The 21,609-nt window shown below is 36.4% G+C and overlaps 1 protein-coding gene across 2 annotated transcripts in view; it reads right to left on the bottom strand.

Annotated features, from left to right (window-relative positions):
* Nucleotides 1-21,609, bottom strand: part of LOC145671297 (carbonyl reductase [NADPH] 1-like) — a 221,520-nt gene that overhangs the window by 189,960 nt on the left and 9,951 nt on the right. For both annotated transcript variants that reach the window (XM_081740264.1, XM_081740263.1), the window contains exons 2-3: nucleotides 20,844-20,972; nucleotides 12,029-12,160 (exon numbers count right to left, since the gene is read on the bottom strand). In XM_081740264.1, the coding sequence (XP_081596390.1) occupies nucleotides 12,029-12,160; nucleotides 20,844-20,972 (261 nt within the window). The remainder of the gene's footprint in view (nucleotides 1-12,028; nucleotides 12,161-20,843; nucleotides 20,973-21,609) is intronic.

Genomic DNA, 21,609 nt, shown 5'->3' with positions numbered 1-21,609 from the left:
TTGTGCGCAGACCCGGTAGAGCCTCAGGTGCCCCAAACTTTGAAGTTTTCTTTTTTTGGCAAAAAATCGATTTTCCCTCAATTCTTTTCTGGTACATCATAGGGACATGTAAGTGGTACCGTTTGAAAGGCTGTTCCATTCTGAGAAAAACGAGGTATGAACCATGATCCTAGGGTAAATAGGGATGACATTGTTGCTGCTTATCTGAGACTCAAGAAAAACGCCGAAAAAGGCAATTTGCATTGATTTTGGAGAAGGCTTATTAAAATACAAACGCTTTAAACAATAGCTTCTACAGGCTCTAGAACAGTTTCCCAACCTTTTTCAACTTGCGGCACACTCAGATATTATTATAATTATAATAATAATAATTATTATTTGTAAATATAAAATACAGTGGTATTTTTTCTGATTACTGACCTCGTCATAGAGAAAAAAGCTCGATAACTGGTTTTCCCCCGTGATAAATCATTGTGCATATTTTCCATTCTAATTTAAAACTTAACAACAACAATTGCAATGAAATATAAGACTCAGGTTTCTAAAAATACAATTTCTTTTTCGAAAACTGTATCCAACATTTCACAAAGAAGGAAGATCACTAAATAATGAACGAACAAACAAATCTCTTACTTTTAAAACACAAATGTAGGTAATTTGTATGCGCGTTTGCTTTGTCGAAAGGATTGAATGATATTTTAAAATTTCAAGTTACGAAATTGTCTGCAACAATAAAGCAGCAATAATGGTCATAACAATGATAAATCCTTTTTTTAACATTACAAATGTACAGAAAAGTAAGTCAGTATGAAACTTAAAATTGTAGATTCATGGTAGAGGTTCATAGTTATGTGAAATACAAACATACATTTTTCCCTGTCTTGCAATTTGATTGCTATAGAATTAATAATTTTGTTTCAATTTCCTCGCGGCACACCGGTTGGGAAACGCTGTTCTAGAAAGATCACGTTTTCACTGATCGATTGCAAATCTTGCGTAGATTGTCCAGTTGTAATTGAATATTTAAAAAACATGGTCATTATTTCATTATTATATTTTTAAGGGTACACTGCAAGTGTTGGAATTAAAAAAAAACTAATATCCTACGCATTATACATTCCAACACCACACTGCTGTATATAGGAGTTGCATATATTTCAGGCGTATGCTTCATAGCCAAATAATAATGTAAAAGGAAGGATAACCATTTCTCCAGTCGAAGATGAATCTATTTTTGGAGTGTTTTGCTCAATGAATACCATTTATAACTGGCATTATAATTAATTATGTATGTAATGTATTTACTTATTACACACTGCATGCAAGAAGACAGAAAACACTGATCATACATGAATTAGAAACTCCAACCGGAAGTAGACTCAAATCTTCCAAACGGTGCGAGATATTGAGAAAAAGAAAATCGAAAAAATCTCCCGTTTATGATACCCCTTGCCGATTTTTTTAAATCTAGACTTTTTTCACTTGTGTCTGTAAAGGAACATGTACAGATGTGAGGAATGAGGAGATTCATGCTCGTATGCGAATGATGCGCTGTGTAGAAAGCACAGGTTCAGCTAGTCAGTCTTAAAAAATCTTAAATTTACAGCTTAAGGTTATTCAGAACGTCCAAACAGTTTGTGTCTAAAACGATAGATGGCGCCACCGTCACCAATGTTAACATATACAACTAATAAAATTAAAACAATCAAATATAAAATAAACAGTTCAAAAATTAAGCAAAAACGGATATAATCTGGTTAATGGACGTTACAAAATCTAGGGAATGGTACGTGTCGATTTCAGATATTGTTATTAGTTTCATTGTTAGAGGCCACCATTGTTAAGAAAACAATCAACTTTATCTGCCACACTTTCTACCACAAACTGACCAAACTTGGCATACCCATCGGATTACAACTGAGATATCTACTGAATGGTACCAGTCGATTTCACATATTGTTGTTAGTTTCATTGTTCGAGGCCGCCATTGTTAAATAAACAATCGTTGGATTTCTCCATTGTTAGATAAACAATCAACTTTATCTGCCATACTTTCTATCACAAACTAACCAAGCTTGGCACACTCATTTACGATTGAGATATCAATGGAATGGTACGTGTCGATTTTACCTATTGTTGTTACTTTCATTGTTAGAGGCCGCCATTGTTAAATGAACAATCAACTTTATCTGCCATACTTCCTACCAGAAACTGGCCAAACCTTGCACACACATTTAAGATTAAAATATCTAGGGAAAGATATGTGTCGTTTTCTCATATTGTTGTTAGTTTCATTGTTGAAGATCACCATTGTTAAATAAACATTCGTTGGATTTCTCTATTGTTAAATAAACGATTAACTTTATCTGTCATAATTTCTACCACAAACTAAGTAAACTTTTCACACTTATGAACGATTGAGATATCTATGGAATGGTATGTGTCGATTTCACATATTGTTGTTCTTTCATTGTTGAAGGCCACCATTGTTAAATAAACAATCTTTGGATTTCTAAATTGTTACATAAACAATCAACTTTATCTTACACTCTTTCTACCAAAAACTAATCAAATTTGGCGCACTCATTTACCATTGAGATATCTATGAAACGGTACGTTTCGATTTCACTTATTTTTGTTAGTTTCATTGTTAGAGGCCACCATTGTTAAATAAAAAATCAACTTTATGTGCCACACTTTTTAACAGAAACTGACCAAACTTTGCACACCCATTTAAGATTGAAATATCTAGGGAATGGTATGTGTCGATTTCACATATTGTTGTTAGTTTCATTGTTGAAGGCCACCATTGTTAAAGAAACAATCAAGTTTTTTGCCACACTTTCTACAACAACCTAAACAAAATTTGCAGACTCATTTAAGATTAAGATATCTATGGAACGATATGGATCGATTTCACATATTGCTGATAGTTTCATTGTTAGAGGCCACCATTGTTAAATAAACAATCAACTTTAACGGCCATACGTTCTACCACAAACTGACCAAACTTTGCACACCCATTTAAAGTTGAAATATCTAGGGAATGCTATGTGTCGATTTCACATATTGTTGTTAGTTTCATTATTGAAGGCCACCATTGTTATATAAACAATGGTTGGATTTCTCCATTATTAAATATACAGTAACTTTATCTGTAATATTTTCTACCACAAACTAACCAAACTTGGCACACTCATTTACGATTGAGATATCTATGGAATGGTGCGTGTTGATTTCACTTATTGTTGTTACTTTCATTGTTAGAGGCTACCATTGTTAAATGAACAATCAACTTTATCTGTCATACTTTCTACCACAAACTGGCCAAACTTGGCACACCCATTTAAGATTGAAATATCTAGGCAATGGTACGTGTGGATTCCACATATTGTTGTTAGTTTCATTGTTGAAGATCACCATTGTTAAATAAACAATCATTGGATTTCTTCTTTGTTAAATAAACAATCAACTTTATCTTACATACTTTCTACCACAAACTAACCAAACTTTGCACACCCATTTAAGATTGAAATATCTAGGAAATAGTACGTGTTGATTCCACATATTGTTGTTAGTTTCATTGTTGAAGGCCACCATCGTTAAACAAAGAATCAACTTTGCTATATTTTGTGCCAGAAACTGACCAAACTTGGCACACCCATCGGATTACCACTGAGTTATCTATGAAATGGTACTTGTCGATTTCAGTTGTTGTTGTTAGTTTCATTGTTAGAGGCCACCATTGTTAAATAAACAATCAACTTTATCTGTCATACTTTCTACCAGAAACTAACGAAACTTTGCTTACCTATTTATGATTGAAATGTCTATGGAATGGTACATGCCGATTATCAAGGGCTAACAAGCCCTAGCCAAATTGTGTGTAATACGTCATTATGCTTGGGATCAAACGATAATTATTCGTGATCAAACGAGCTGGCCAAATTCCGATTGAATTTGTTTTCATGGTGGCTGTGGTGGAGGGGCTAACAAGTCATCGGTAAATGTTATTGTTCGGAAAATGGAATAGTGCAAAAAAATAAACATATTTCATTCAGAACTTTGTTGTGCCTGCTTTGTAACCAGTGTGAATTAGTTGTGTGCCGCCAGATTTCTTTTCATTCTTTTTTTTTTTTTTTCTCAGGTGGAGCGGGATGGCCCCCTACAGCGTTCCTAGAATTACACTCTAAAAGCCCACAGTGTTCCTAGAGCTGCACTCTAAAATCCCCTCCCATATAACTGACCTTTGTTTCACAGCAGACACCTCACATTTTAACTCTGTTGAGATTCTGTGTAAGTTTGTCGGTTGTACGCACAAATTGAGAGTATAAACATGTATTAGGGAATGAGAAGTTCTCGAAATAAATTTGCAAGCTGAATATTTTTTCGCGACATAAGTGAAGAGTAATTGTATATCCTTGAAGAGTACCCTGGAGAGTTAGAAAACTCTAAGCAAAATAATCATTGAATAAATAGCAATGTAATCACAGTAATGTACATATGGCATGTTGTATTTCTACCAGATTGTCAGAGCACTAACTCTCTCATTTTTTGATGTGAGCGGTCTCGCTATCGAATCTCCAGAAGAACATTAAAAAAAAAAGATGTATTTAGGTCTATTCCATTTTAAACAAACGAAATATGTTGCGTAAAAGAACTTTCCATGTTAAAATATTTGATGGGTAGAGTAGTTTGTGTGGGATTTGATTGTTATTGCATGTATCTATTGCATGCTGATTGGGTAGCTGGGAAGGCAGCCAAGATATTCATTCTGACGGTTGCAAGCCCGTGAAAATACAGAGCAACAGTTACTCCAAGGGAGTAGATAATATATAAAAAAAACTACCGTGAGGGAGAGAGCCGAAAAGAGTTTATAGTATGAAATTTTGTCCGCAACTAGGGAAGTTCCGCCAGGAACGCTGGATCACCTGTATATGGCTCTCATTGTTGAGACACTAAAATTTTTCAATTAATCGTATACGGAAGATAAACATTAATAAACTATCTTTATTTATTTACTTATTCCTCGGGGGGTAGTCTATCTCAGAAGATTACGATTAGCATAATTCTATGTTTCAGAGGTGCGCTTCCAATCCACCTCCCAGAGGCGGTTTTTGGGTGGGCGAACCGGACCTTGTCCTTAGATCCACACATTAATTAAAGTATATGTAACACACATGTACGTATATGTGTGTGTGCGTATGATATGTGTATATGTATGTATGCTAAATGTAAAATATTTTTGAACCAATGTTTCCAATCCAAATAATAGAGCCCCACGGCTCCAACTCGCCGAAAACAAATTCCGCCTGTGTCACCTTCTACACATCAGCGGCTATGCCCATAGTATATTCTATGATAACAATTGACTGAATGTGCTTTTCAAGTTTCTAGCTCATTTTCTTGGAAAGATAATGCGTAAGACTCTCTTAGTGTTGCAACGAGACGAGACAGGACTCTTCGAAGCGAGACACGATACAATACGAAACGTTTCGTAAAACGTCTTGTCTCGTGTCTCGAAAAATACAAACACAGTTTCTGAATTTGCTTAAAAATTTATTAACTCGGAATAAATTATTTGCCTTCGAAATGTATACCATCTTTTATTATTTCAAATGATCCAAATGATTCAACGTTTCAAACCCTACAAAGAACAGGGAATACCTAAAGCACTTTTTAAAAATGATTCTTACAAACAGCTTTCATTTCCATTTTTCAATCGATTCAAGTTTAATTATTTTGTGATAGTGCTCCAGATTCAAATACAATGTAAAGCGTTCATTGAGATCAATGTTTCAGAAGATTTTATTCCGGGGGCTGGTGGAGATATCTACGTATAAAAATCCTTTAATAGAAGTACAAGTATGCGTAGAAGTGGCAATTTTTTCAGTAACTAACTATTGTTTCATGGTCTTTCTCGTTCCGAACCAAGACAGAAACGTGTCAGCCTTTCTCGACACTGAGTTTCGAAAAAGATTCTGATTTGACAACAAAATTTATCTTTTTTATCCTTTTATGCTGTTATTCGAAGATAAACCATTTTTTAAATAGGAAAGTTACATAGGCCTCCTTATTTGTTGAAGTGGCGCCAGGGGTTCTGAAAAAAGGATATCAGAATAAATGGGGAAATCTTGCCTTTCGTCTGTACTGACGGTATTGACAAATGTTCCTATCGAAGTAATTACGGGTTCAGTCGAAACTAACAAGGGAACCTTCCGAAAATGATAGTTGCAGTGAAAGATATGGCCTATGCCAATTGAAAGAGCTGTAACAGAGATAAGCATTCCCAAAAAATTAGCTGCCCATAGCAATAGGTTAAAGAATTATAAGGGGTGGAAGTTCGGGAAACAGCAAGGTTGGACAAGGGGAAAAGTGCAAATTCCGCAAAAAAGGGGGGCACGGCAAAATACAATGCTGACAAGTGATGTATAGAAAGAGACTTGCCACAATAGGGAACAAATGGAGGCCACCAGTAGGGTTAACAGTGTTGCCAACTGCAATAGAAAGTACATGGTTTGCAAAGAGCACTATATGAATTGAGTGCAATATTCAGTGTCATGTAGAACATAAAGATATGGCGTGTATAATCAGTGGTACAATCTAACAAAAGAAAATAGAAAAAAAACAGAAGTACGAAAAATACGGAAAAGACGAAGTTGGCCATAATGTGCCACATTTGATCACGAGCTGTGCAAATTAGAATGAACAAAACAAGAAGCACCGACTATGCAGGAAACTGACGTACCTAGAGTCGAAAAGAAAAACGAGTTCCAAAGTTGGCAGCACTGGCCATGAACATCCAGACAAGTCTAATATAGTTAGGCCACTCGCTTCACAAAAAGAAAATTCCGGCAACAGGCATCATTCGGAATGCATCAATGCTAGAGTGATTGAGGCAATGCCAAGTCGGGGAACATGAAATGGTTGGGTTGAGCCAACAACCTATAATAGAAGTAAACATTATGTCTCGGTTGGGTCCTATGTGGGAATATACAGGGTGTACCACCAAACTTTGTGACCTGAAAGATTTGAGAAACGAACAAAAATGTGACGGATCCAGTTGTGCAGGAATGTATCAATGTCAGGGGATGATAAAACTCTGTGAGAAGCAAGTGCCCCCAGGATCCCCATCATAGGGACCCAGGAGCCAACTTCAAACTTTCAAATGTCAACAGGGACCGAGTGGTACCTCTCTCGATAGATCATGGAATGTGCAACAACACATATATGAAACATTTGCTATATGAAGCATGTTTTTCAAAATGGCCGCCACAAATATATGTTGTGTCTTAACGTGGCATCGAACATTGTGATCTCAAATTGCTGCGAAGCGAAAAGAGATGTTGCAAATCCAATTGCACAGGAATGTACTCATGTCGAGGGCAAAGAAAACTTTGTAAGAAGCAATTCCCCAGGGTCCCCATCATAAGGCTCGAGGGGTCAACCGCAATATTTCAAATGGGAACAGGGGGCGGATGATATTTCTCTGGATAGATACAACACCGCCTATAAGAAACATTTGCCATATGAAGCACGGGTTTCAAAATGGCCGCCAAAAATGCACGTTGTTCTTGTCACCGAGCAGATATTTTTGGCGGCCATTTTGAAATCCCATATAGTAAATATTTATGATATGCGTTGCTGCATATTCCATGATTTATCGAAAGAAATATAACTCGACCGATGGTGCTATTTGAAAGTTTGAAGTTGGCCCCTGGGACCCTATGATGGGGGACTTGGGGGCACTTGCGTCTCACAGAAGTTTCTCGCCCCCTGACATGGGTACATTCCTGCACAACTGGATGTGTCACACTTTTTTCACTTTGAAACTATTTCAGTCGCAGAGTTCGGTGGGACACTCTGGATATATCATATAGGCGGTGATAGTACTGCAGACAGCAACACACAGCAGATCAAGCCTTTGATTATGTTTGCTTTCTACTGGTGTGGATATGTGATAGAAAGACCACCAAAGGTTCCGACACCTCTAGAGTACTGTTTCGAGACATTCACAGGCGATCATTGTACCATGTATGACGGATTGGCAGTATTCCGCTGTGCTCACTGCAAATGTATCTTCTGTTTGGACCATTGTCTCATTGCACGTACAATGTGGACGAGCATGTACAAATGATGCGAAGGCTAATGCCTCTTGCCGGAATTTTCTTTTTGTGAAGCGAGTGGCCTAACTATATTAGAATTGTCTGGATTTTCATGGCCAGTGCTGCCAACTTTGGAACTCGTTTTTCTTTTCGACTCTAGCTACGTCGGTTTCCTGCATAGTTGGTGCTTCTTGTTTTGTTCGTTCTAATATGCACAGCTCGTGATCAAATGTGGCGCATTATGGCCAACTTCGTCTTTTCCGTATTTTTCGTACTTCTGTTTTTTCTATTCTCTTTTGTTAGATTGTACCACTGATTATACACGCCATATCTTATGTTATACATGACACTGAATATTGCACTCACTACATATAGTGCTCTTTGCAAAACATGTACTTTCTATTGCAGTTGGCAACACTGTTAACACCACTGGTGGCCTTCATTTGTTCCCTATTGTGGCAAGTCTCTTTCTATACATCACTTGTCAGCATTGTATTTTGCCGTGCCCCCCCTTTTTGCGGAATTTGCACTTTTTCCCCTTGTCTAACCTTGCTGTTTCACGAACTTCCACCCCTTATATTTCTTGAACCTATTGCTATGGGCAGCTAATTTTTTGGGAATGCTCATCTCTGTTACAGCTCTTTCAATTGGCATAGGTCACATCTTTCACTGCAACTATCATTTTCGGAAGGTTCCCTTGTAAGCAGTCGTTGCTGGAGGATTGCAGTCGTGTTTTGTGTTGTGCTCTGTTAACCAAACTAGGTTAAAAGTTATAATTTTAACCACTTGGTTTAACAGCTCTTTTGTGGGCCTCAGCCTTTCTGGTGTTGCCACGAGACGAGACAGAACCATTCAATACGAGACGAGACGGACACATCTTTTCTAGACGAGACGACACAGCCAGAAGTCTCGTCTTGTCTCGTTTCGTCTCGTGGCAACACTAGACTCTCTAGATATATCAGTGCAAGGTATGACAACGTTCCTCACGGAGCACATGTTAGCTCTCAGCCTCTTTCTTTCACTGATGTTTGTTTACGTAGTAGATGAATATATAGAGAGTAACAAAAGGATGAGATATGCAGATTCTCCTGAAACCACATTAAAATTGTAGCAGTATTTGGAGCTTGTTATAAATGGATTTACCGGGGAACTAAAATAATTCTGGGAACTGATCATACAGTATTGATATAAATAAACATGGAAACAAGTAAATAGAAAGAACTGAAATCGTGAATTGTTTTCAAAATACAGAAATCTCGAAGGAATATCTGTTTAGGCGGCTTTAATTGTAAAGGAATTTTGAATAAATTTGCATCCCCTGAATTCTTATACATAAAAAATAGAAATCTTTCTTTTAGCGTACGAATGAGATGCTTTAGGAAATTAGGTTAAGATAATTAAAATGATACTGTCCTTTGCAAAATTTAAGAGGAATACCATGATCGAAAAAGCATGAGTCAAACTATAAAGGTCAGTGGTAGCTTTTGCCATTTCTTACGACCACTATACGCACCTTATTGCGAAAAATTTATTCGTATTATAAAACCGATATCATTCAATAAATGTCAAATTTAACAGATCTTGAGAGATGAAATGACAAAAATTGTCATTACCTCTGTCGCATAAGATATTCTAGCTTTGTGACCCATGTTATTATATGAGTTTCACGATAAGTGACAAGGAGAATATAAATCCCAAGTTCAAAACGTAAGGAAAGAAACCGGCTGTTCGCGCTTCAAATTATGAAAAATGTACCAAAATGGTTGAAATTATGATTTTGTATTTCTTTACGAGAAAGAAGAATAAAAATAAAAATTGGAGCAATTCTAATCATGTATGTATAAGTCTACTATCTTCTTCAAGTTACTAAACTAACTTCAAGTGTTTCAACCATTTTTGACACATAACTCGAAAACTTTTAGAGATATTAGAGGCAAGAATACGTAGTTGATAATGAGCTTTTTAATTATGTCACAATACTTTTGAACTTTACCTTATGAGAAATGGCATATTCCAAAATTAATTCAGTACCACCCTAACCTGAATTTTACCAAATGATTAGCGAAAGTGATACGGTGTGCATCGTCCAGGGATTAATTCCCGGTGTGGCACTCAAACATTTCTGTGTTGACCAAATATCGAGAGAAAAGTTGGGAAACTAAAAGTTGCGCCAGGATTATCTATCTATCTATCTATCTATCTATCTATCTATCTATCTATCTATATATATATATATATATATATATATATATATATATATATATATATATATATATATATATTGGTGTTATTATTTACCTTACATTCTCTCAGTAGCGTAAGTAAGGACGAATGGGCCTCCCCGCAAAAATGTTAAACGGACTCCCTCTTTCCACATTCATGAGTCACGTAAAATTTACAGAGAACAGTTTTGACTTTCTATCTTCTATCTAGTGAGTCACAACTTGCTCATATGCAAAAAAAATGCACATTATTATTATTATTATTATTATATTGTGCTATAGTTTTCGTCTATTCTGCTATACCAAATTCGAGAGTCTACGACATCCGACATTTTTAATGAGGTGTGGTCGTCCCACTTTTTGTTGTTTGGTTCGATGCTGGTTTCACTGTTCTTTTCCCATCTTTGAAATACATAAGCACGGCAGATCGCGAAAACTCGACAAGTCGCGTTGTTTCCGAAATGAAGCTCCCAGCCACTTAGTCACCCTGATATATCGTCGTCCTTCCCCATTCAAGGCACAAGCATCACACTGACTAATCGAGTGAGATTCTTGTCGTGTTTGGCGCGCGGTTGTGTTATGCCTTGTAGCTCTTATCTCAGCCCGATGATTTCGTTCAAAAAGTAGCGAGTGGTCATAATGTTTTCGCTGGTCAGTAACAGTTTTGTTGGCATTTAATTTACTAAATAATCGCTCAGGTGTTACCGTCTTCATAGGTAAAAATGAGATATAATTGGAACATCACATAATTTTTAAATCTTAACATTATAAAGTTTAACTTCGAAACTGAAATGGGCCTCTTTCTGTTCTGGGCCTCTCAATGTTGCGGGCCCTGCAGGCCCTTTAGTTGCGCCACATCATTCTCTCTACTCAGAAGGATAGGGACAAATAGAAAAGTCAAAATTCATTTTGTCCATTTTTCATGCATCATACACTTCAGAAAAAAAATCATATAATACTGATATGTAAGAAAATATTAGTATTGTTTGTCTGTTTTCTGTATACAAAGAACCATTTAGGTTCTTTTTATCTCATATTCTGGTAATAATCAAAAAAAGAAAAGAGTTTCATGTGATAAACGTACGAAAGATAATTTGTCAACGCGATGTGAATGACGTTCTCTGCAACCTAATTCCCGTTTTTCGTACAAAACTCTATTCCTACCTGCAAAAAGAAAAGATTTATGTTACTCATCAATGGTTGAGGTTTTGCCCTGCGGCTGAACAACACGGCTTGTATAAATAGACTCTGACTGACTGCAGGTGCACGAAAAAAAAAAAAAAAAAAAAAAATGTTGGATTCCTCTCCCCGCCCACTTCAAGTGTGGATATCCTGGACACATTCAAACTGAGCGGTACGATCTTTCAGTTCTTCCCAGTAGAGGTACCAGCAGTGATTGCTAAATGAAAAAGTGAGCATCTGGTGGCGAAAAGGCGAAGTGCTCGGACAAGGGTAGTTCACAGGAACCTTAAGAGAGCTACTAAAAGATTTTTTTTAAAAAAAGCGATAGAAATCATATATCTGGTTAAATTCACGCCCCAAGTAAATCAAAGTTTAGATTTAGGTTTTCAAGGTCCGTAGAATCCTGACCTACTGTGTGCAACGTTCCTACCTACTGAATTCAGTTGGTTGAGTATGTAACATCCTTTTCTCATACATTTAACTATTCTAATGATATAAGAATTATGATTTTAGATTTACCTTGTAAGCAATGGCAGCATTGTTCACCAACACATCAATGCCTCCATGTTTCTCTTTCATAAAATCTCGGAAACGATTGATACTTTCCTGATCATCTACGTCTAACTGATGGAATTCTGGTTTCAAACCCAACTGAAAAAGTAAAACATTAATACGAATGAGAAATAAGGAAATCTTTTATGAATGAATTGAAAAAGAACTAACGAAACAAACCAACAAAAGTTCAGAAAAGCACTAAAAAGACTAAATTTATTGAGGATAAAATTTGTTGATTTAAATGCAAACATCAATGAAAATTATACCTTTAAAGAAATTTGACAGCGGGTAATAAAAATTTACTACCACTAGCAAATTACAGCAAAAAATTACAACTTTCTAGAGTAAGGTTAGTTTTATAGTGTGAAACTAGAATAGACTATATTGTAGGAATTCAAACTGAAGCCGAAAGAAATGTTGCAATAGAAGGATAAGGACAGATGGAACTTTTTCTTCAGACGCTGAATCCACATAAAAAAAAAAAAAAAAATAAAAAAAATAAAAAAAAAAAAATAAAAGGTTTCAAGTTACCTCTCAATCATTTCTATGTAGGAACCAGCGTTATTTTATAAGCGTTATCGCATCGCAGTTTGCAATGCAAAAACATGGGAATATGATGAGATACAAATTGAAAAATGTATCGCAAATTGAGATGCATCTTTATTAGCACGGAAGCTAAAATAAGGAGCAAGCTGAATAAATACTAGTATTACTATTATTTCAAGAAAGTTTTCTTCGAAGGGTCGGTTGCTGCAAGAAAAATTTAACTTTGGGTTACAAAATTTTCCACTGCCTTTCCTTCCCTTTGCCATCCTTCAGATCTCAGGTTCCGGGTCATCCTATCCTTGTTTCTGAGTGTAATAAAAAAATGTCCCTTGAAGAAAGGGCGCATTGGTAGCAGAGAAAATACGTTGAACTATATTCGACCTAGCCGATATATGATGCAGCATGAATGGGGCACAAATATGGTTGGTTAGTAAAACACAGTAGCACAATAAATCACTGAAACAGTAACGACATTATTCAGCTCCGAAAATATAAAAAATACACTCGTCCTTGTCTTTTCTTTTCGCTTTTCATTTGAAGTACTCATATACCGACTGTTATACCGGATGCCAATTTACGCCCCTTGTAAAAACCAACATATATGGCATTTGCTAGATTTCTCCTCGAGGGCGCCACTAACCTAATACACAAAAAAGACTAAAGGGGTCTGACTGACTTAGCATATTTTTTAGTTACGGAGATATAAAGCGTCAAACAATGCAAATATGTGCTCGTGTTATAAAAAAAATTGCGTGACGTCACATGCTCCTTTTAGACAGTTGCATAAACAGTCATGAAATTCTTTTATATTGTGTTTCTCACCGCAATTGGGAATAAATTTAGTGGAATAGTAAAAGGAAAATAAAGATATTCACTGTACATAAAAATAGTGCCTTAGTAAGACCTATTTTGTTAGTTATGTCCTATTACAAATGTCCTTAGCATGTCCTATTACAAATATTTTAGATAGAATAGCGGGGTTAACTTGTTATTAAATTAGGCTTCCAGCCTCTTAAGTTCACGTCCTTTTAACGCTTCTATACCTTTCCCCACTCTACCACATTGAAAATTTTCCAGCATGTAAGTATATTATAGTTGCAAATGTAAAATCTTCCTACTAATACAATACAGTACAAATCAAGCATTTTCTGCACCAAAAACTACTTCACATTTTTTCTATTAATTACGCATATTAGCAATTCGTCAGCACAAATCATTGCATTACTACAACTGGCAGCTGGTAACATTCGTCAGCCAATATGTGATAGCACGTGGCAATAGGCAGTCAGAAATAGCAAACAGGCGGAGACTAGCCAGTGTGAATGATTATGAATAGAATATGACATAGTCAGTGTGCGAGTTGGTTTGTGTAGAAAGAGAGCAATTCAGCTGCAGAGATTTACAGGCTACTTGCTGTCCTGTTTGGAGAGACGTGCCATCACGGAGAACAGTGTACAACTAAACAGAAGGCTGGGAAAGTGAAAGTTCCAGAAGAAAATCACTGTCACTTCATCAAATATCCAGCGGGTCCAGGAGGTGAACATCGAAAACTAACGCGTCACATTTTCAGAACTCGAGATGAGAACACCTCACCAGACACCTAACTACAGTGCATCGTGTACGCACAACTTCAGGTGAGAAAATTGTCTTCCAGGTGGGTTTCAAAGTTGTTAATATTTGAACAACAACAACGCACTGACGTCTGTACTGATCTCTGGCGCCGCTAGTAGTATGCTTCTATACACTTCATGGCCTGGATTGTTACTGGGGATGAGATGTGCTCTGGCATCTGCAATATTCGCCCGGTTTAGCTCCTAGCGAACTGGGAAAAGCTGCCCACGGGGTGGGGGTGACATACACCTAAAACGTGGTTCGTCGGAAGACTGAACCTAAAACACCAGTAGAACAAGTTTGTTAAGTTGGAGACCGATTATATCGAAAAAGTGTAATTTGCAGTGAAGTTTTGAATTTTTCAGAAAAAAGTGCAAATCATTATGATTTTTTTTTAAAATACTTGAAACCATACAATACAAAATGTGTGTGGTGAACACTTCCTTTTATTAAGTATATTAGGTTGAATAAAATACTCTGAAAATATTTGAGATTAATTTCCAAGGAAGCAACAACAATAAATCACTTATATGAAACTGCTGTAAAATACAAAATGAAATTACACAATCATTTTTTACAACTATCATGAAAAAATACTCCCTGAAGCCTAAGCCCCAGTTACCTTGTATCACTTTCGGCAGAAGTAGATTGGTCGAGATTTGGAGAGATCAAGTTTGCATAGCATTCCTCCCTGCCGATTTTGGGTGACATGTCTCAGATTACGCAGTGTTCAGCAATATATATCTGCTGTAATTCTTGGTCCTAGTTTCAAAAATTCCACAAAAATCACATCCTTCTGATTTCAAAACACTGTTGCCATGATTTTGTGAACTCCTTGTGTTTTAATTCCTTCACTTAGGGGTACCACAGTGCCGCCATTGCGTTGACTGCTGCTTCGACTCCCCAGTGGCGTACGATATCCACGTGTCATCCCCCGTCACTGAGATCCCATCCTCTCCCCAGACCATAAAAATCACGTGCAGCGGTCGTTCTTTTAGTTTTTGTGAGCGTCCATACGGAGTTTCCCCCCCCCCCCCCATCTCGCATACAGCTTGTGATAATCCAGCTTGTACACCACAATCCGATGCAGTATTTTCACACACACACAACTCTTTGGCGAGTTTCGTTGTGAATTGGTGATTGGATCGCACTTTCTTGTTAACGAGTTCCACCAAATCGTCTGTCTTAATACTAGACGTTCCGCTACGCTCATCATCATGAACATTTGAACGCTCTTCCAAAACTCCCCGCTCCATTTCCTAAGCTTCCCCTCATTTCTGTCGGTCCGTAAATGGTACACAATGAAATATCTCACTTCACCCACAGCGGCCCTTTTTTTTAAAAAAAAAAAATTATTTTATTTACGGCAGCAGATCACCTCAATGCTACTCGCACGTACACAACTTCATTCGGACGATTCTTTTTCTGTTGCACGAACAATATTAGGTATGCTTCAGCCTCATATGTGTGTATTTTATATATATATATATATATATATATATATATATATATATATATATATATATATATATATACAGCGGACTCTTTTTAATTCGAACTTGGATAATTCGAACTAAAGTCTATTCCCCTTCAAAACTGTATTAAAAACAATGGTAAAAAGTCGTGGATAAATCGAACTTTTGAATCTCCTGTTTGGATAATTCGAAGTATTTATAGTGGAAAAATGTGTAGTGTTCGACAGATTACAAACAGAACAATGCAATTCCAACTGATTTTTGTTTATCTGTTATCTTATCCAGAGGCGACCGTGGGAAAGAGAAAGCATTATTTGTTGATACCACCTCCACCGGATCCCCTCTCGCTCTAGAGAATCTGGCAGAAGGTGGTTGGTATGCATCTCTCCTCCTTCTCAATAACCTAGAAGTGTCCATCCCTTCTATAGAAGTGTGAATGACCTTGAACCCTGTCCTCCACTAGCAAAGTACTTGTGCGAGACATTTGTGCAATTCCAATTAACTGAACTAAAAGCAGTGACAAAAATGTAAACAGATTCGTTTGTGATCTATTGGCGTGCATTATGCACAATGTCGAATCGCGGAGAGTATTCTAATTCCTTACGAAAATGTGGTGTTTCGAAAGGTAAGGTGCTTTTAAAGGTAGGGTGCACTGCATGTTAGTTTTCCATATACAGTACAGTTATTTTGTTTCCTTGATTTTACTTAAAAATTAGAGTTTTTAATTAATTCGTATTTTATTCCTGTCCCCTTGGACTTCGAATTAAAGAGACTCCACTGTATATATACACAGCGTGATACAAAATTATGTGATGAACGATTAAAACTCTTTATAACTTTTTTATAAGTCATCCAAATAGCTTCATATCTTACAGTTAAATGCTAGAACTCTCCAAGTTTGTGATAGAAAAAATGAAAGTAGTATATGACAAATGTTCTATGTGAGCCCCCTTTGTTACCCTGCATACATCTATTCGGTATTCCAATTCCGCCCAGACCCGTTTCAACATGTTTGCATCAACAGTTTGCACTGCAGCAGTGATGCGCTCTTTCAGTTCATTCATATCTTGGGGTAGAGGGGGGTTTGTAGACAATGTCTTTTAGATGTCCCCACAGGAAAAAATCGCAGGGGGTTAAGTCCGGTGATCTTGGCGGCCAACGTAGAAGCTGATGATCATTTTTACCTGACCGCTCAATGCAGCGGTGTGGCAGTCTGTTGTTGAAGAAATTTCTGACATTGTGATGAAAGTGACTTGGAGCTCCATCCAATTGATAGATAAAGTTTGCACTGTCATGTTCAAACTGTGGCATAAGCCACGTAGTAAGCGTTTGTAGAAATGTTTGTCCAGTCACAGTTCCTTCGTCAAAGAAGTACGGACCATAAACTTTTGAAGATGAAATTGCACAAAATACATTCGTCTTCGGTGAATCACGCACAATTTCACAGATATGGTGAGACTTCTCAGTTCCCCAAATGCGAACATTTTATTTATTCACTCTTCCTGTCAAATGAAACGTAGCCTCATCACTAAAACAAAGTTTGCCCAAAAATAATCATCAACACTGCATAACTCTTGAAATGACTCTCAAAAAGTCTTGAGACACGTGTGATCATTAAGTGTTAAGTATTATAACAACTGCACTCTATACGGATACATCTTTAAATGTTTACGCACTACACGCCAAACACTGTTTGAGGTATTTGAAGCTCTTTGCTAACTTTTTGACTTTTGTGGGCTGCGTTGAAAACTGGTTCGAACCCTTTCGACATCTGCCTCAGAAGTGGACGACCTACCGGGCGATTTTTCTTTACAAATGCATCCCGTTCTGTTGAATTTGTCATACCACTTACGTATGGAGTTCTTTGTTGGTGGATCTTTATGAAATTTTGTGCGGAACTCCCGTTGAACACTAACAACAGACCGACAAACTTGAAACTGTAAAACGCAAAATGTTCTCTCTGCACCACAGACAGCCATCTTGGAACTAACCACTGCCACCTAGCGGATAAATTTTAAACTACTACGCTCGTTCCAAACAAAACTTTAGAGTAATATTGAAAGTATTTCCATAGAGATTTCATTGTTGATAGAGTATTATCACTTATAGAACATTTCCTTATCGTTCACATTTTAAATCACGCTGTATATTATATATATATATATACAGAGAGAGAGAGAGAGAGAGAGAGAGAGAGAGATATTACGACTTCCACTTGTCTCAATTGCTTAGAGATTAAGCAGTCTTCCGGGTGGTGGACAAAATAGTCATGAGGGTCATGGTGATTACGTTGAAAAATGTGTCAATAAGAGTGTATATACCGAAAACATCTGGTAGTATTTTGTTGAAGATTAAAGACCTCTCGATTGATTGACACTGAATTGATTGCTAAAAAGCGCTTGCAGCCATCTCTTACCATTTTTGTTCTGACACCTGTCGACAGACGGATGGTACTTCCAACACTTATGCATAGCATAGTTTGGAAATTTAATATTGGTAAGATATATTACTCCAAGTGTTTCCTGTGCATGCGATCCTATTTTTTTGGATGGCGCATCCCACCAAATACAAAATTTTAGATGAAATTTCTTATACAGATGCTTAGTGCTGTAAAAAGCCTAAAATAATGTAAACAAAAATTACCTCTAGGAAATTTCATGCTATGGGCTAAAAGAAAGAGGCAGATTAACGGAATAGAGATAATGGTTCGAAAAGAGGGAAACTTGCTACGAAAATTTCTATTTACAACTGGAGGCAACATTTGACATGGGTACAGTCGGAGGGGGGTGTTTCCTTTTTTTATAGAGCAAATAAGAAAAAACGTACCTAAAACTCCTAACGTGCTGATCACATTATGAAGTTCCGTCTGACTTGTATAGGAAAAGGGGGAGCATAGTTCCTGGAACGCTATGTACCGTAGAAAGTGTGTACCTTCTCAATTCCTTGAACCATCACTAGATACGCGATCAAATTAATTAACCTGAGTCACAAAAACAGAAAACACGTGGAAAACTTGCTATAGTATAGGCAGTATTCACTAATGCCTGATAACATTGGTTATAAATACCACCACTAAATTTTTCTCGTTGTACAGAAGGAGTAGCGTTGGATTTCCGAGTAGGCAAACGAGGCAAGCTGACTAGGGCTACAAAAGAAAAAGAAAAAAAATCAACGTCTCCAGTCTTTCTTGCAAATTATTATTGTAAATTTTACGTTGTTTGCTTTGGTACGTTTTGCATCATTACTCTGAAATGAACTTAACATTAATGTGTCAAAACTTAGCAGTTTAAAATACTGGTTAAAGTGTTGCGTGACATCTACAACACTGCTGATCTCAAAGATAGATATTTTTATATATTATAAAGTAAATGTACTGCAAAGGAGTGTGGCTAAAACAAAACTATCAAAGATATGCTAGGACGATTTCATTAGTGAACAGCTTCTCACGGAGTAGATGTAGTGGCAGATGACGGGTGTTTCTGGCTCCAAATTGTATAGTATCGCAAGATCTCTAAAATCCGCTACTGAGAATGAATTATTATGAAGCAAAGCAATAAAATTTAGATTTCTGATTTAACTGAAGTGAAATAATACTGTATTAACGTAGTAAAAATCTTTTAATTCTTTGAGCGAACAGACCACAATATGCAGTTCAAATAAAGGACAAATAAGTGAGTAAAGACTAGAAGTCTCAAGTTTTCGAATACAACAATGAACTGACTAGTTTTGAACCAATGATATTTGTTTCAGAATTTCATACATTAATTTTTCTTGTGTAATTTTGTAACAATTTATGTGAAACATTCAATATTTTAATTCTACTACTATTCTTCAGATCGGTCTATGATAACCAATCTTTTGTCGACGTTCCCGATGGATTTTTAGTTCAGATTATTATTATTATTATTAAGATCCAAAAACATTTCTATCAATAAGAATTTTGTGTAGACATCAACCTTCGAGTCACAAGAAACCTCTCAATGTTAGCATTAGGGCAGCACAAATTTTCACATCACACTGAAGGAGACACTGGATCATGGAAACTACTTTAGTTTAATGTCCAGGTAAAGTTATCGTAAGGTTAAATGAGAGCTGATGAACTAAATGGTGGAATGAAGAAGGTGGAAAAGGGGGGGGGGGGGAACCCGAGAAAACCAACGCGCACGGTAATTGTCCACCATAAAGCCCACTTGGTAAGAGTAGAAACTGTGCTTAATTTATCTTAGTTTAAAGCAGAGTGGAAAAAACTGATTTAAAAAAAAATCATTTTTGTTGATTTTTTGGTTTAAATCAAATCTTCCTCCTCGTATAATACAAGTCGCGAACTGAAGAAAAAATATTAGCAGTTAGTATTAAATGTCAATTACGCCATTTAAGTGAAAGTATTGGGATTGAATTTTGAATTAATCCCCAATCGTTAACCTATTTCAATCGAATCCCAGAGTTTCTTAAGCATTAAGAAAAAAACAGCAACATTTATCGACATGACACTTTTTCCAGAAAAGTTACTGATATTTGGCAGTCATAAAAAAAAAAAAAAAAAAAATCTGAACTAGCTTGCGGCACGAAATACATATAAAATACAAAAATTTCGCCTAAAATTATGTATTAAAAAAAATCGGGAGACGGGATTGTATCTCTCTAAATAGCCCCTATCAAGGAACAAACAGACGCGCATACAAAAGAAATTTTAGTGTTACCTGTCCATGGTGATTTCCCCATTGAAATAGTTAACAATTTATAAAACTTATGTTACGAAGAAAGCAAGATTGCTCCGTTACCCATTCAAAATGGGATTTTCCTTGCATGATACTCTTTCATACTGTACTATGCACACACTTGAATCTCATTGTATTATGATTATTATCTTCCATAATCGAAATAACACAACAGAAACGAGATTTCACTTATTTTTACTTCAAATTAATTTATTTCGGAATTTGATTTAAATCAAAGATTTTTATTTAAAAATCAAATTATTTAAATCTTAATTTAAATCAATCCCCCCTGGTTTAAAGGACAGTTAAAAGTGAACCTTTTTAATTCGTTAATATGTAATGTTACATATTCGTTAATGTATGAATTATCATTAAGTAACTATTAAAACAGAAGATATTTCGCTACATACTACAGATAGACGTACATACCTCATTAAGTTTCGCTACTGCCGCCTTGCCCCTTCCAATATCTCGTGCAGTTAAATACACAACACCATCAAATTTCTCACAAAGGCCTTTAACAATAGCATAGCCAATACCCTTATTACCACCGGTTACCTGAAAAAGACAATGCAAATTCGTCTCAATATAATACTGGAGGACAGCTTCAGTATATACACTTTTACACACAAAATTTCACTCTTTATACTTCTACGTAAAGTACATTAGCATCAACTGAAAACTCAGAACTTTATATATAATCGCAAATATAATTTCAGTACTTAAATGGGTAAGTCTTTACTTTGACTCAAACTGTGACTTTAATCGGTTCTTATAGGTTCAGTCACTTCCTGGAATTGTTTCTGCGTGAGTCACTTGTTGGAACTGTTCTTGCCTTTGGTGTGACGTCTTAGTTCATATTTTTCCCACTAGGTGTCTCTCTACAGTTTGTTAGTGTGATGTCACATGTTCTGTGTGCTTGTATGTGTGTGCTATTGCTGATGGCATGCGGGGAGCGCGTAATTGAATTTTCGTTTCATGGCGACGATCGAGTTAGGAAATCCGATTGAGAAACCGTTTCATGAATTTAATAGAAAGAATTTGAACTTGTTTTTAAATAAGTTTGTATTAGATTCGGATATTAACTCATATCGCTTTGCAGCAGAGTATGGTTTAATTGAGTTACAGAAAACCTATCATGGTTGTGGTCCAAGGCTGAAGATATTTCCGACGTATGGTAAAAGTGGGTAAAAGC

The sequence above is a fragment of the Thermobia domestica genome, chromosome 15, assembly GCF_964235325.1.
Source record: "Thermobia domestica chromosome 15, izTheDome1.hap1.1, whole genome shotgun sequence".
Lineage (NCBI taxonomy): Eukaryota > Metazoa > Arthropoda > Insecta > Zygentoma > Lepismatidae > Thermobia > Thermobia domestica.
Note: the sequence above shows the minus strand (reverse complement) of the source record. Positions and strands in the feature narration are given on the sequence as shown.